Source organism: Saccoglossus kowalevskii, chromosome 14 (assembly GCF_978046115.1).
Source record: "Saccoglossus kowalevskii chromosome 14, keSacKowa6.1, whole genome shotgun sequence".
Taxonomy (NCBI): Eukaryota; Metazoa; Hemichordata; class Enteropneusta; family Harrimaniidae; genus Saccoglossus; species Saccoglossus kowalevskii.
This window is the reverse complement of record NC_140654.1, coordinates 10,720,637-10,735,369: the sequence shown is the minus strand read 5'-3', so window position 1 is coordinate 10,735,369 and position 14,733 is coordinate 10,720,637. Positions and strand designations below refer to the sequence as shown.

At 36.4% G+C, this 14,733-nt stretch overlaps 1 protein-coding gene across 1 annotated transcript in view; it reads left to right on the top strand.

Annotated features, from left to right (window-relative positions):
* Positions 1 to 14,733, top strand: part of LOC100373284 (vacuolar protein sorting-associated protein 11 homolog) — a 49,876-nt gene that overhangs the window by 12,877 nt on the left and 22,266 nt on the right. Inside the window, exons 9-16 of the mRNA XM_078013085.2 lie at positions 3,490 to 3,551; positions 3,967 to 4,046; positions 4,735 to 4,814; positions 11,877 to 12,030; positions 12,469 to 12,615; positions 13,195 to 13,239; positions 13,340 to 13,486; positions 13,704 to 13,809. Coding sequence (XP_077869211.1) covers positions 3,490 to 3,551; positions 3,967 to 4,046; positions 4,735 to 4,814; positions 11,877 to 12,030; positions 12,469 to 12,615; positions 13,195 to 13,239; positions 13,340 to 13,486; positions 13,704 to 13,809 — 821 coding nt within the window. The remainder of the gene's footprint in view (positions 1 to 3,489; positions 3,552 to 3,966; positions 4,047 to 4,734; positions 4,815 to 11,876; positions 12,031 to 12,468; positions 12,616 to 13,194; positions 13,240 to 13,339; positions 13,487 to 13,703; positions 13,810 to 14,733) is intronic.

The window sequence follows — 14,733 nt, the reverse complement described above, 5'->3', positions numbered from 1 at the left end:
TCACGTAGACTTCACTTTGCTGTAAGACAAGTTGATCGCGCAAGTTTATGGAACTAATCCATTCGACTTCGATTTTGATTATTTTCGGCACGAGAGCCCTCTCCAAACTAATGCCAGTTATTTTGTTACTTCCCTGAACATTTGGTCTCGAATCACCCCAAAACGAACGTCTCAAATGAAATGCAAAAAATAACCCAAAATCACGATCAGCAAGAGTGGGCTGCGTAATCATTACATTCTCACAGTCGGAGCTACGTCACGATCCCTCAAACGTTCCGGATTAACACCTCTGTTTTCCCCCACGCTAACCAAATTTCCCCCACGCTAAGGAAAAAATCTTTTGTTTTCTGCTGACTTCCTGTTCCGGTCCGTCTGTGAGAATGCATTTTCGATACCTCCGATTTTCCGATAAAGGCGTTCTAAAATCGTGACGTTCTTTACTTGGTTATAAAGACAACATTGACAATGAATATCTCAACGTGTCCTTCGGTGTTTCGGCAAAAAACATACTAGTAGTTATTACTGAATAGTTTGTGAATTGGTCGATTGTGTGTCAGAAATATAAAATGGACAAGTTGACAGTCACATTCACGCTCTCAGTGCATTTCTTTCGTCTATCATTCTTCCGTTCTCAATTACATAGGACATCAGGCAAGTTATGGGGATAATCTTTATTTGTCTCACACCTTCTGTGGGGCAATAAACAATGCAGGGTGGAAGTGAGGCACGACAAGCTCGGTGTCTGCCTGATTGTAAACAACCGGGCGGCTGGCGCTTATTTCAGGGTTCTTATTGACAAAACCACTCAACTCTTGGTGGCTCTTAATGGAGGGTCAAATGTACCAAATTTTCACTGAGTGGCTCTTAATTGAGGGTGGCGCTTATTTGCGGGTTTTTACGGTAAAAAAATACCAAGGCCTACAGCAGGGTGAGTCAGATTAAAAAATAAAACAATACCAAGGTCTGCAGCAGGGTGAGTCAGATTATAAATAAAACAATACCAAGGCCTGCAGCAGGGTGAGTCAGATTATAAATAAAACAATACCAAGGCCTGCAGCAGGGTGAGTCAGATTATAAATAAAACAATACCAAGGCCTGCAACAGGGTGAATCAGATTATAAATAAAACAATACTGAGGTCTGCAGCAGGGTGAGTCAGATTATAAATAAAACAATACCAAGGCCTGCAGCAGGGTGAGTCAGATTAAAAAATAAAACAATACCAAGGCCTGCAGCAGGGTGAGTCAGATTATAAATAAAACAATACCAAGGCCTGCAGCAGGGTGAGTCAGATTAAAAAATAAAACAATACCAAGGCCTGCAACAGGGTGAATCAGATTATAAATAAAACAATACCAAGGTCTGCAGCAGGGTGAGTCAGATTATAAATAAAACAATACCAAGGCCTGCAACAGGGTGAATCAGATTATAAATAAAACAATACCAAGGCCTGCAGCAGGGTGAGTCAGATTATAAATAAAACAATACCAAGGCCTGCAGCAGGGTGAGTCAGATTATAAATAAAACAATACCAAGGCCTGCAACAGGGTGAATCAGATTATAAATAAAACAATACTGAGGTCTGCAGCAGGGTGAGTCAGATTATAAATAAAACAATACCAAGGCCTGCAGCAGGGTGAGTCAGATTAAAAAATAAAACAATACCAAGGCCTGCAGCAGGGTGAGTCAGATTATAAATAAAACAATACCTAGGCCTGCAGCAGGGTGAGTCAGATTATGAATAAAATAATACCAAGGCCTGCAGCAGGGTGAGTCAGATTATGAATAAATCAATACCAAGGTCTGCAGCAGGGTGAGTCAGATTATAAATAAAATACCAAGGCCTGCAGCAGGGTGAGTCAGATTAAAAAATAAAACAATACCAAGGCCTGCAGCAGGGCGAGTTAGATTATAAATAAAACAATACCAAGGCCTGCAGCAGGGTGAGTCAGATTATAAATAAAACAATACCAAGGCCTGCAGCAGGGTGAGTCAGATTATAAATAAAACAATACCAAGGCCTGCAGCAGGGTGAGTCAGATTAAAAAATAAAACAATACCAAGGTCTGCAGCAGGGTGAGTCAGATTATAAATAAAACAATACCAAGGCCTGCAACAGGGTGAATCAGATTATAAATAAAACAATACCAAGGCCTGCAGCAGGGTGAGTCAGATTATAAATAAAACAATACCAAGGCCTGCAGCAGGGTGAGTCAGATTATAAATAAAACAATACCAAGGTCTGCAGCAGGGTGAGTCAGATTATAAATAAAACAATACCAAGGCCTGCAGCAGGGTGAGTCAGATTAAAAAATAAAACAATACCAAGGCCTGCAGCAGGGTGAGTCAGATTAAAAAATAAAACAATACCAAGGCCTGCAGCAGGGTGAGTCAGATTATGAATAAATCAATACCAAGGTCTGCAGCAGGGTGAGTTAGATTATAAATAAATCAATACCAAGGCCTGCAGCAGGGTGAGTCAGATTATGAATAAATCAATACCAAGGTCTGCAGCAGGGTGAGTCAGATTATAAATAAAATAATACCAAGGCCTGCAGCAGGGTGAGTCAGATTATGAATAAATCAATACCAAGGCCTGCAGGAGGGTGAGTCAGATTATAAATAAAATAATACCAAGGTCTGCAGCAGGGTGAGTCAGATTATGAATAAATCAATACCAAGGTCTGCAGCAGGGTGAGTTAGATTATAAATAAATCAATACCAACGCCTGCAACAGGGTGAGTCAGATTATAAAATAAATCAATACCAAGGCCTGCAGCAGGGTAAGCCAGATTATAAATAAATCAATACCAAGGCCTGCAGCAGAGTGAGTCAGATTATAAATAAAACAATACCAAGGCCTGCAGCAGGGTGAGTCAGATTATAAATAAAATAATACCAAGGCCTGCAGCAGGGTGAGTCAGATTATAAATAAAACAATACCAAGGCCTGCAGCAGGGTGAGTCAGATTATAAATAAAACAATACCAAGGCCTGCAGCAGGGTGAGTCAGATTATAAATAAAACAATACCAAGGCCTGCAGCAGGGTGAGTCTGATTATAAATAAATCAATACCAAGGCCTGCAGCAGGGTGAATCAGATTATGAATAAATCAATACCAAGGCCTGCAGCTGAGTGAGTCAGATTATAAATAAAACAATACCAAGGTCTGCAGCAGGGTGAGTCAGATTATAAATAAAACAATACCAAGGTCTGCAGCAGGGTGAGTCAGATTATAAATAAAACAATACCAAGGTCTGCAGCAGGGTGAGTCAGATTATAAATAAATCAATACCAAGGTCTGCAGCAGGGTGAGTCAGATTATAAATAAAACAATACCAAGGTCTGCAGCAGGGTGAGTCAGATTATAAATAAATCAATACCAAGGCCTGCAACAGGGTGAGTCAGATTATAAATAAAACAATAGAATACTGAGGTCTGCAGCAATATGATACATTGTTTGTTACTCTATTCTTTCTCTTCTCCACAGAGGTGCAACTACCCGTCATATGAATGTGGTTACTGTATATGATATACAGAACAAATTTATTGGTTAGTATTGTCATTTTTGTAGCTGGTTTCACCACCTTAATTATTATCTCTCTGCTAGTCTCATGCTGTATGTCAAACCAGTGTTGCCTTTTGCTGCAGTTCCTGCAGTTCTGCTCAGCATTTCAGTGATAAGAGATTTCTAAGAAGTTTCCAAGAGGAATCACTATGTCCCTATTATTAAATTCAAATCATATTTTGGAGTTGCATCGTATACTGAGTGAGTGTGCTACCCCTGTACTTTACTGTAATGAACATAACACTAAATCAGAATACAGTGCAGACAATATGTATTTGCAGCATGAACATTTCAATGTAGTTACCACGATGACAAAAATCTCTCACTCAAAATTAACGGCTCGATACATAGCCTAGTGTTTTATGATGTCGTCTATAACGATGTTGTTCATATTTTCAGCGTACTCTTCACCAATGCCCGAGGTGCTTGACGTACTGTGTGAATGGGGATCGTTGTACGTACTAGCTGGAGACCACAAGGTTTGTCTTGCTTCTAATATGAAGTAATTGAAAATACTTGCATCAGGGAAACTGGGTTTGACATGTAGGGATGATATTATCACTGAAATCATGCACATTTCAGACCACAACATTTTTAAACAACATATATTTGTGTAAAACAAATGTATTCAGATCCTAAGTTTCAGTTGTACTAAGTCAGCACTGAGTAAAATAAACTAGCCTTTCGTGTTTTACTCATGGGTTTTACAATGCTTTTCTGTGAAAATCCTAACTGGTGATGTTGAAAATAGTGACGTCATTGGCAGTCAAGTATAAACTGGAGTCCCATCTTGGGTGTAACGTTAATATCATCATATCACGAAGCTCCATGGGAACAGCACTATTATTGTGTGCGTGAAACCTGCTGATGCTAGATCATATATCACAGCAAATGTTGTGTTTGTCTGTATTTATTTTCAACTCCCCCAAAAAACAATTCACTATTCACTGAATTGACCTAAAATTGTTCTATTATTTCGGGCACAATAAATTTATAGAGTTTTTACAGTACATGTGCCTAGACCACAAAACATGTTTTAGTTTGTTGGGACCATAAAAACATTCTTCAGTATATGTTTATTAATTCGTGTATTCCTGCTGCAAAGAGAAGTTTTGGGAGGGATAATTGTTTCTTTCTCTTATGTTTTTCATTTCTGTATTCTGCCAGTTATATCACTTACAAGAGAAGGACACACAAACCAAACTAGAGATGTTATTTAAGAAGAACTTGTATGTGATGGCTATCAAGTGAGTGTCAAGTATTTTTTGTGGTTCTCACTTTATGTGCATTTCAAAAACAATAATGAAAATGTAATTTGTTGAGGATTCAAACTTTACACATACATCGTACATTCTATCGTACATGTGCAAATGCTTTTTTTCTATGATTCGATTCAAGATGGCCAGCTGGCAGCCATTTTAAAAGACCACAATGGTACATGGAACTGTATAGCAATAAAGAAAATGTAATTTATTGAAGATTCAAACTTTACACATACATTGTACATGTGCAAATGCTTTTTTTCTATGATCCGATTCAAGATGGCCAGCTGGCAGCCATTTTAAAAGACCAAAATGGTACATGGAACTGTATAGCAATAAAGAAAATGTAATTTATTGAGGATTCAAACATTACACATACATCGTACATTCAACCGGACATATACAAATGCTTTTTAGTCCCCGTTCAGGCGCAGCCTGAAAAGGGGACTGTATAATTCAGGTTATGTCCATTTTTCCATCTCCAACATTTTCTTAGAAATTCTACAGCAGATATCAGTGAAACTTGGCAGGTTGATGAACAAGTCTTCTCCAAGTATGCACGTAATTTTTTTTCCAGATCTGAAAATCCCAAGTGGGTCTTTTTTACAATTTTCATCAAAAATTACCTCTCCCGGCAACATTGACAGAACGTCTGCGCATGCTCAGAATAAATTAATTACTGTAAAATACTTAATTTTTGCTTGCAAAATTTTTTTGCTATTTTCGCTGAAGGAATGTTTCAGTTAAAATAAAATCCAGCGAATATACCCTTTTCTTATATTTTACAGTCAACTTGTCAAAAATCAATGAAAATAAATTCAATACAAAACACCCAGAAAAAGTCTTTTCAGCGAATGGTAATTCCAGCTGAAATAAAATATTTTACAGTAGATTAGATCTGTGAGTAATGCTGCTGTTATTACGGCACATGATTTCTACATTGCGTGCTATTTATTATAGTACTGTTTATACATGTATTCTGTTCGGCTCAGTGGTCTCATTCACTAGTTGCTAGAAGAACTAGTAACTTTATTTGATTTCAAGAACTTCAAGAAGGCGGCATAAGAGACGTGTTTGCAAAGGTAAGTTCTCCAGTTTCAACAAAATTGAATGTTTATTGGGGTATGATTGGTGTACATTCCGTGACGTACGGACATCAATATTATGATGATTGCCAGCTTTATATTCGTGTGAAAAGCCAAAAAAAGCAAACAATTGTCTCCAATCTACGAAACTAGTTCGTAAACTGTCAAATTATTGTACATGGGGACATAGCTTTCAACTAAATCGATATCCGGTCTTTTGCTTGTGTCGCGTTTTCCGAAATATCCACAACTCGGGGGGGGGGGGCCTGTATCGATCAATTTATTCATTATATAATAGTAGGTTGCCTATGATTTTATTCGTATTTTTTATGTTGTGAGCATTAAACTGTTAGTTGTAATGAAGATTTTGCCGATCTCCTGCGATTCAACATGGCGGATGTACAGTGACAACACGTGTATGGACGGTCGGTCGAGTAGTCTGCAACGGACCATGAAATCGCCCGGCGTTTTTTCGGCAGTTTTCTTTTTAATATTTTGGATATTTCATTCACTCCTGACGTCTAAAAGAATCTAATTTATATTTTACCGTAGTCATCGACACCTATTCAAGAGTATGATGTTTATTGTGAATAGCCTGAATGCGTAAGCTTCGTTTCGACAATGAGCTGTGTTATTTCTGTGAACAATGTTTAATTATTCTTTGAATGCTCAGTTTTTTTTTAAACAACTAATTTTTGGATTAAAAAAAAAATTATGACGTTTTCCCAGTCGAAATAGCATAAAGATCTTGCTACAACATCGGTGAATCTCTACAGTACCGCGTTGCGTTCACCACGAGGTCACTGAACCGTATTAACATATTTAAATGAGCCCACGTGTAAATGGAAACATGGCGGATATTGAATCTTATCGAGCATTTACATTCGGCCGAAATCATTCGTTTACGATGAAACTAAGTTGAATATTACTTCAAATTCATAAAAATTCAACGAATTAATTTTTTGTGCGTTATTATAATCATTACTGAATAATAATCAACAATTGCAATACGTTATTCACTTGCGAAACACAGAATGACCAGATTGTGCTATTGTGATCATTTGCTACCGGTACTAACCACTAAGCAATGTATTTGTGTTTGTATTATTCAAAACTTCTTTTAGAACATACTTTACTTTTCGTTATCAACAAAATTATAAAAAAATAATGCATATTACATTATGTGATTTGGGTGGGGGGGGGGGGGATTCAATTCCAACATTTCGCGGTGCCTATGAACCAAAGGTCTTTCACTCTTCTCTGAGTGTGACACCTAAACCAGAGGTTTTATGGTGTATAAACTGGCACTAAATGAAAAGGCCGTTGAACCTTATTCAAATTTATAAATACATGTTATTATGTATTTCATTATGAAAACTGAATAAATTAAATGTGATCTTATTTTTAATTGTTTGAACAGAATGATTTATATCGGTAATGACGTTTTCATCCGATATTAATTGTGCAATTGTTAAAATGCCTACCTACACATTTATTGTTTTTAGTCCCCGTTCGGACGCAGTCCGAAAACGGGGACTTATGTTTTGCCCTGTGTGCGTCCGTCCGTCCGTGCGTCCGTGCGTCCGTGATCACCTGTATCTCGAACATGCATGGACCGATTGAGTTCAAACTTCACTCATACATCACACATTATATGGGACATATGCACATGCATTTTTTTCATGATCCGATTAACGATAGCCGAATAGCGGCCATTTTAAGGCCGAAAATGCATCAAAATCGCACATTTTCACCATTCCGGACCCGGATCTCAGTTATGCATGGACGGATTTTGTTCAAATTTGGTACATACATTAAACATAATAGGACCTTGATGCACGTCATTTTTTTTTGTGGATCGGGTTCGAAATGGCCGACTGGCGGCCATTTTGTTTTAAAGAATTCAGTTCTGGATCCGTATCTGAGACATGCTTGGATTGATCGAGTTCAAACTTCACACACACAAGGTACATCATGTCACAAATATGTATGTGCATTTGTTTCATGATCTCATTAACGATAGCCAAATGGCGGCCGCTTTAAGGCCGAAAATGCATTGAAATCGCACATTTTCACCATTCCGGACCCGGATCTCAGTTATGCATGGACGGATTTCATTCAAATTTGGTACATACATTAAACATAATAGGACCTTGATGCACGTCATTTTTTTTTTCGGATCAAGTTCGAAATAGCCGACTGGCGGCCATTTTGTTTTAAAGAATTCAGTTCTGGATCCGTATCCGAGACATGTCTGGATTGATCAAGTTCAAACTTCACACACACAAGGTACATCATGTCACAAATATGTATGTGTATTTGTTTCATGATCTCATTAACGATAGCCAAATGGCGGCCGCTTTAAGGCCGAAACTGCATTGAAATCGCACATTTTCACCATTCCGGACCCGGATCTCAGTTATGCATGGACGGATTTCATTCAAACTTGGTACATACATTAAACATAATAGGACCTTGATGCACGTCATTTTTTTTTTCGGATCAAGTTCGAAATAGCCGACTGGCGGCCATTTTGTTTTAAAGAATTCAGTTCTGGATCCGTATCCGAGACATGTCTGGATTGATCAAGTTCAAACTTCACACACACAAGGTACATCATGTCACAAATATGTATGTGTATTTGTTTCATGATCTCATTAACGATAGCCAAATGGCGGCCGCTTTAAGGCCGAAACTGCATTGAAATCGCACATTTTCACCATTCCGGACCCGGATCTCAGTTATGCATGGACAGATTTCATTCAAACTTGGTACATACATTAAACATAATAGGACCTTGATGCACGTCATTTTTTTTTTCGGATCAAGTTCGAAATAGCCGACTGGCGGCCATTTTGTTTTAAAGAATTCAGTTCTGGATCCGTATCCGAGACATGTCTGGATTGATCAAGTTCAAACTTCACACACACAAGGTACATCATGTCACAAATATGTATGTGTATTTGTTTCATGATCTCATTAACGATAGCCAAATGGCGGCCGCTTTAAGGCCGAAACTGCATTGAAATCGCACATTTTCACCATTCCGGACCCGGATCTCAGTTATGCATGGACGGATTTCATTCAAACTTGGTACATACATTAAACATAATAGGACCTTGATGCACGTCATTTTTTTTTTCGGATCAAGTTCGAAATAGCCGACTGGCGGCCATTTTGTTTTAAAGAATTCAGTTCTGGATCCGTATCCGAGACATGCTTGGATTGATCGAGTTCAAACTTCACACACACAAGGTACATCATGTCACAAATATGTATGTGCATTTGTATCATGATCTCATTAACGATAGCCAAATGGCGGCCGCTTTAAGGCCGAAAATGCATTGAAATCGCACATTTTCACCATTCCGGACCCTTATCTCAGTTATGCATGGATGGATTTTGTTCAAATTTGGTACATACATTAAACATAATAGGACCTTGATGCACGTCTTTTTTTTTTTCGGATCAAGTTCGAAATGGCCGACTGGCGGCCATTTTGTTAAAGAATTCAGTTCTGGATCCGTATCCAAGACATGTCTGGATTGATCAAGTTCAAACTTCACACACACATGGTACATCATGTCACAAATAGATATGTGCCTTTGTTTCATGATCTGCTTAACAATAGCGAAATGATGGCCATTTTAAGGCCGAAAATGCATCAAAATCACGTATTTTCACAATTCCAGAACCGGATCTCAGTCATGCATGGATGGATTTTGTTCAGATTTAGCACAATGTGTTGTACATATGCAGGTGCATTTCGGTCATGATCTGCTTTGAATGTATATGTCACTCAAATATGAACGGAACGGGGACGTGTCATTGACAATGACTTGTTGTTTCTGAAATAGACATTTGTAAAAAAAAAAATTAAAAATCATGCTTGATTAAAATTCAAAAAAAAAGATGTAGCCATGTAGCCCCTTTCTGTTATCTGTTTCCAACTTCTTCCAAAGTAAAACTGGTAAAGGCATGTAATTGCCATACAATCATCATTTATGGGAAAACTTGTATGTTATTGAAAATCTTTATTTTGTTGTCTGTGATCAAAATATTCTCAAACAATCAGTCTTCTGGTGGCACTACACTGCGCATTTATGCACAGTCAGTATCCCAATGCGCGATCTCAGCTTACTAAGTGATGATGGTGGTTGAAATGGAAAACTGAATACAAAAATCCAGGAACATCTCAAACGAATTTCCGTCTGCTGTGAATGCATGTTTCGTTGCATCAAATAAATAACCCAATTTTATGACAGAAGCTTGCAATCTTGTGCCATACAGGGTCAAGTGATTGAGCAATAAAAAAATGTGGTTTTATGTATCAGGTTATTGAATGTATCCAAAAACATGGTACCAATGATCTGAAATTTCAGGAGTGCTCGCTGAAGGTTTATCAATCTTGCGTATTTTCAGTTACTAGAATTTATACTAAAAAAAATAGTTTCTGTTTTTCTTCTAATAACTCGGCCACTCTCAAAAACAAATATTTTTCCATGGTCGAAATGCAAGAAGAATACAAAACTACTGTGATTGCATAGCGATACCTGTAGGGCCATTGTCAATTAGTTCGCCTGATCAACACAGCGTTATACATAGGGCTGATATTGAATAACGGAAAGTAAAATCTTGTGATACTAATCTCTAGAACCACTCAGATTGGTTCATATGTCTTATGAACCCACATGTGTATATCTTGGACAATACTCATTTTAAACTTTTTTTTTTTTTTTTTTTTTACAGTGGTGCTGTGAACTGCTTCAATTTCGCAAGGCAATTTTTTCTGGGTTCCTACAACATGGAGTGTCAGGGACTTTATTGAAATGTTGTACACAAATTTCATAAAATCCTGAATATATCTAGAAGTGAAAATTAAATGGTTTACAGTATTTTATACCCATTAATAATGATTGAAATGCAATAATATCACTGCACTAAAAAGACTTCGAACAATTATTGTTACTTCTCCATTGAAGATTATGAGCAGACCAACCTTTATCACTACTGGCTTTCTTAATTATTACATGTACTTGCTCTGAAAACATAGCTTTTACAATTGTTTAAATTAACAGATGTTGTTCTATGTAAAATGAATACATTTTAAATAACAAACCTTACTGTGTTAACAAATTGTATTTGACATGAGAATGAATCTGATGCCCAGTGGTGATGTTGAAACAAACCCAGGGTCCTGGTAATATACTAAGACCTGATTAACAAACAAGTCATGTACATCAAGGTTCACTCAGATTTATGAATGCAGTTTCTTGAGCAAGTATACATGTATGACAAATACAGTGTAGTTTTGTTGCACTTGTGTACTCTGAGATTCTGAACATGGGTCAGTGGAAGTTTTTAGTTGTCAGTACAAAACTAGATTATGGGAAATCACTTGATGATGAGTTGTACCCACAAAGAGTACATATTTATTCACCTGTTTGCAGATGTTCCTTGTACTACCTGTATTTTATAATCAAATAACGGGGACTGTGACATTTCATGTCTTGTTTTCTATGATCCGATTCAAGATGGCAAGTTGGCAGCCGTTTTAAAAGACCAAAATGGTACATGGAACTGTATAGCAATAAAGAAAATGTAATTTATTGAGCATTCAAACTTTACACATACATCGTACATTCTATCGGACATATACAAATGCTTTTTTTCTATGATCCAATTCAAGATGGCCAGTTGGCAGCCATTTTAAGACCAAAATGATACATGGAACCGTATATTTTATATCCTTGCAAATTCAGCGTATCTGTGCATCACACATACTTCCACATTAAAAAAAAACACTCCCCTTCCAGGTTCTCATCTCAATTCAAGTATAGCATCCTGAAAGAGGAAATGTTAAAACTGTCAGTTCCATACATACTACCTTGGCGCTCTTCACCAAACTCACTGAGATGCATCTTGTTGCAAATAAATAGTATTACATTTTTGTTTCTTTCAGTCTTGCGAAAAGTCAGCATTATGATTTGGACGGTTTAATAGATATATTTACACAATATGGTGATCATTTATATAGCAAAGGAGATCATGATGGCGCTATATCTCAGTATATCAGAACTATCGGTAGATTGGAACCATCTTATGTTATTAGAAAGGTTGGTATTTAATTAATCACAAAAAACAAATTAGGTAATATTACCCACAGCAAGTTTCAATAGTGTTTCTAGGTTGTATTGCAATTTGGCAATTCGTGACCACTTAGGCGAATGGCAATTCACTACTTTCAATTACCCACCATAGACTCCGGTCAGTCTAAATGACTATTTTGAACTGTGGCCATTAATCTGTGATTCAGCCAATGACGGAGAGAAAAATCTAGGTCAGAGGAAGCCCCAGACCTCAAGATTTTTTTTTCATGTCACAAACCACGCGACCGAGGTATCGAGGCGATACCATATTGCCTCCTTAATCACCCTCTGCCTAAATTTGCCATACTATAATCCTGGGCAAGGTCATTATAGTTTAGCTGTGTTTATGGCAATTTATGATCACTCATCTATGGGCAGGGTTCTAATACTTTCACTATGTTTTAGTTTTTAGATGCACAAAGGATTCATAACTTAACTGCGTATCTACAAGAGTTGCATAAACAATCGTTAGCTAACGAAGACCACACGACATTGCTGTTAAACTGTTATACTAAGTTAAAAGACAATTCAAAATTAGATGAATTTATCATGGTGAGTATGGTAATTTTGTTACCATGGTAATGGTTCCTGTTATTGAACTCATTGGGCCAATGAACTTTTGCTAAGGTCATTGTGATTTTTTTTTAAAACTTTTTATAGTATTTTTAGAGCTTTATTGGAATCTTTAGACTTAAATTTAATTATTTGATGGTCTGAATTTGTGTGCATTGCTATAAGAAAAGAAGGATTTGCTGAGATTCTGCCTTTTTTTTTTTAATTATTGCAATCGTACTTTTATTCAGAAAAGAGTGGAATCTTTGTGAATTAGAGCAGTATTGGGGCACTAATGAGAAGCCAAAATGATTATCGTACCAGTATTGGAACATGCTTAAGAGCATGGAAATTCAAATATTCAGATACTGTAAAATATTTTATTTTAGCTGGAATTTATTTTCACTGATTTTTGACAAGTTGAATGTACAATATAGAAAAACACGTATATTCGCTGGAATTCATTTTCGCTGATTCATTCCTCCAGCAAAAATAGCAAAAATTAATTCCAAGCAAAAATAAAGTATTCCACAGTATTTCAGGGTTTATTATATGTAATTTTTATTTTCTTACTAATAGACAAAAGACAAAGAAGTAGATTTTGATGTAGAAACGGCAATCAAGGTGAGAATTTTTAATATTTGATACTGGCTTTACTCCAAATGTTAATCGATACTACATGTAGTGAACCACTCTCTGATTATGATACTTGTTATTCCTGCAGGTTTGTCGACAAGCTAGTTACTACGCACATGCACTATTTTTAGCCGAGAAGCACGGCCAACATGACTGGTATCTTAAAATCCAGCTTGAAGATATAAAAGATTACACAAAGGCATTAAACTACATTGGGAAACTTGAATTTGAAGAGGTATGTCTTGGTAACATGTTTGTTTAATATTCAATGAATGAATTTATTTCACCACTAACAAACAATTACAAAGTCAGTGTTACATTACGAATAAAAAGAAAGTTATTTCTGTTGACAGTTGCTTTAAAAGGACAACTTATTTTTACATTATTTCAGAAAGTGTTTTGGTGTAGGATTTCCGCATTTAATTCAACCATATTGTGTAACTCTTTTGCAGGCAGAGAGTAATTTGAAGAAATATGGTAAAATTTTAATGAATGAAGTTCCACATGATACAACAGAATTACTTAAACTACTCTGTACCGACTACAGACCTAGTGATAGTAAGTTTATCTTTCTTTTGTTTCACTACCTAACCTTGTACAAATTCTTCTGCACTTTGTTTTTAGCTCCGCTGTCGACTTTGTCGAGCGGAGCTTATCATATGAGTGATTGTCCGTCGTCGTCGTCCGTGTCAATGTTTTACTTTTTCGACTTCTTCTTGAAAACTACAAGCCTGAATGCTTTGATACTTGGTGTATATGTACCTTGGATAGACCTCTCTTAGGTTTGTTCATTTCATGTTGATATCTTCAATTCTCTAATTTTGGTGAATATTTTTGTCATTTTTGGTAAAAAGTGATATTTTCGACTTCTTGTTAAAAACCGCAAGTCCAATTGCTTTGATACTACATATATAGGTACTACATGTGGACCTCTCTCAGATTTGTTCATTTCGTGATGATATCTTCAATTCTCTAATTTTGGTGAATATTTTTGTCATTTTTGGTAAAAAGTGATATTTTCGACTTCTTGTTAAAAACCGCAAGTCCGATTGCTTTGATATTACATATATAGGTACTACATGTGGACCTCTCTCAGATTTGTTTATTTTGTGATGATATCTTCAATTCTCTAATTTTGGTGAATGTTTTTGTAATTTTTGGTAAAAAGTGATATTTTCGACTTCTTGTTAAAAACCAATAGTTCAATTGCTTTGATATTACATTTATAGATACTACATGTAGACCTTTCTCAGATTTGTTCATTTTGTGATGATATCTTCAGTTCTCTAATTTTGGTGAATATTTTTGTCATTTTTGGTAAAAAGTTATATTTTCGACTTCTTGTTGAAAACTGTAAGTCCGATTGCTTTGATATTACATATATAGGTACTACATGTGGACCTCTCTCAGATTTGTTCGTTTTGTGATGATATCTTCAATTCTCTAATTAATTTATTTTGGTGAATATTTTTGTAATTTTTT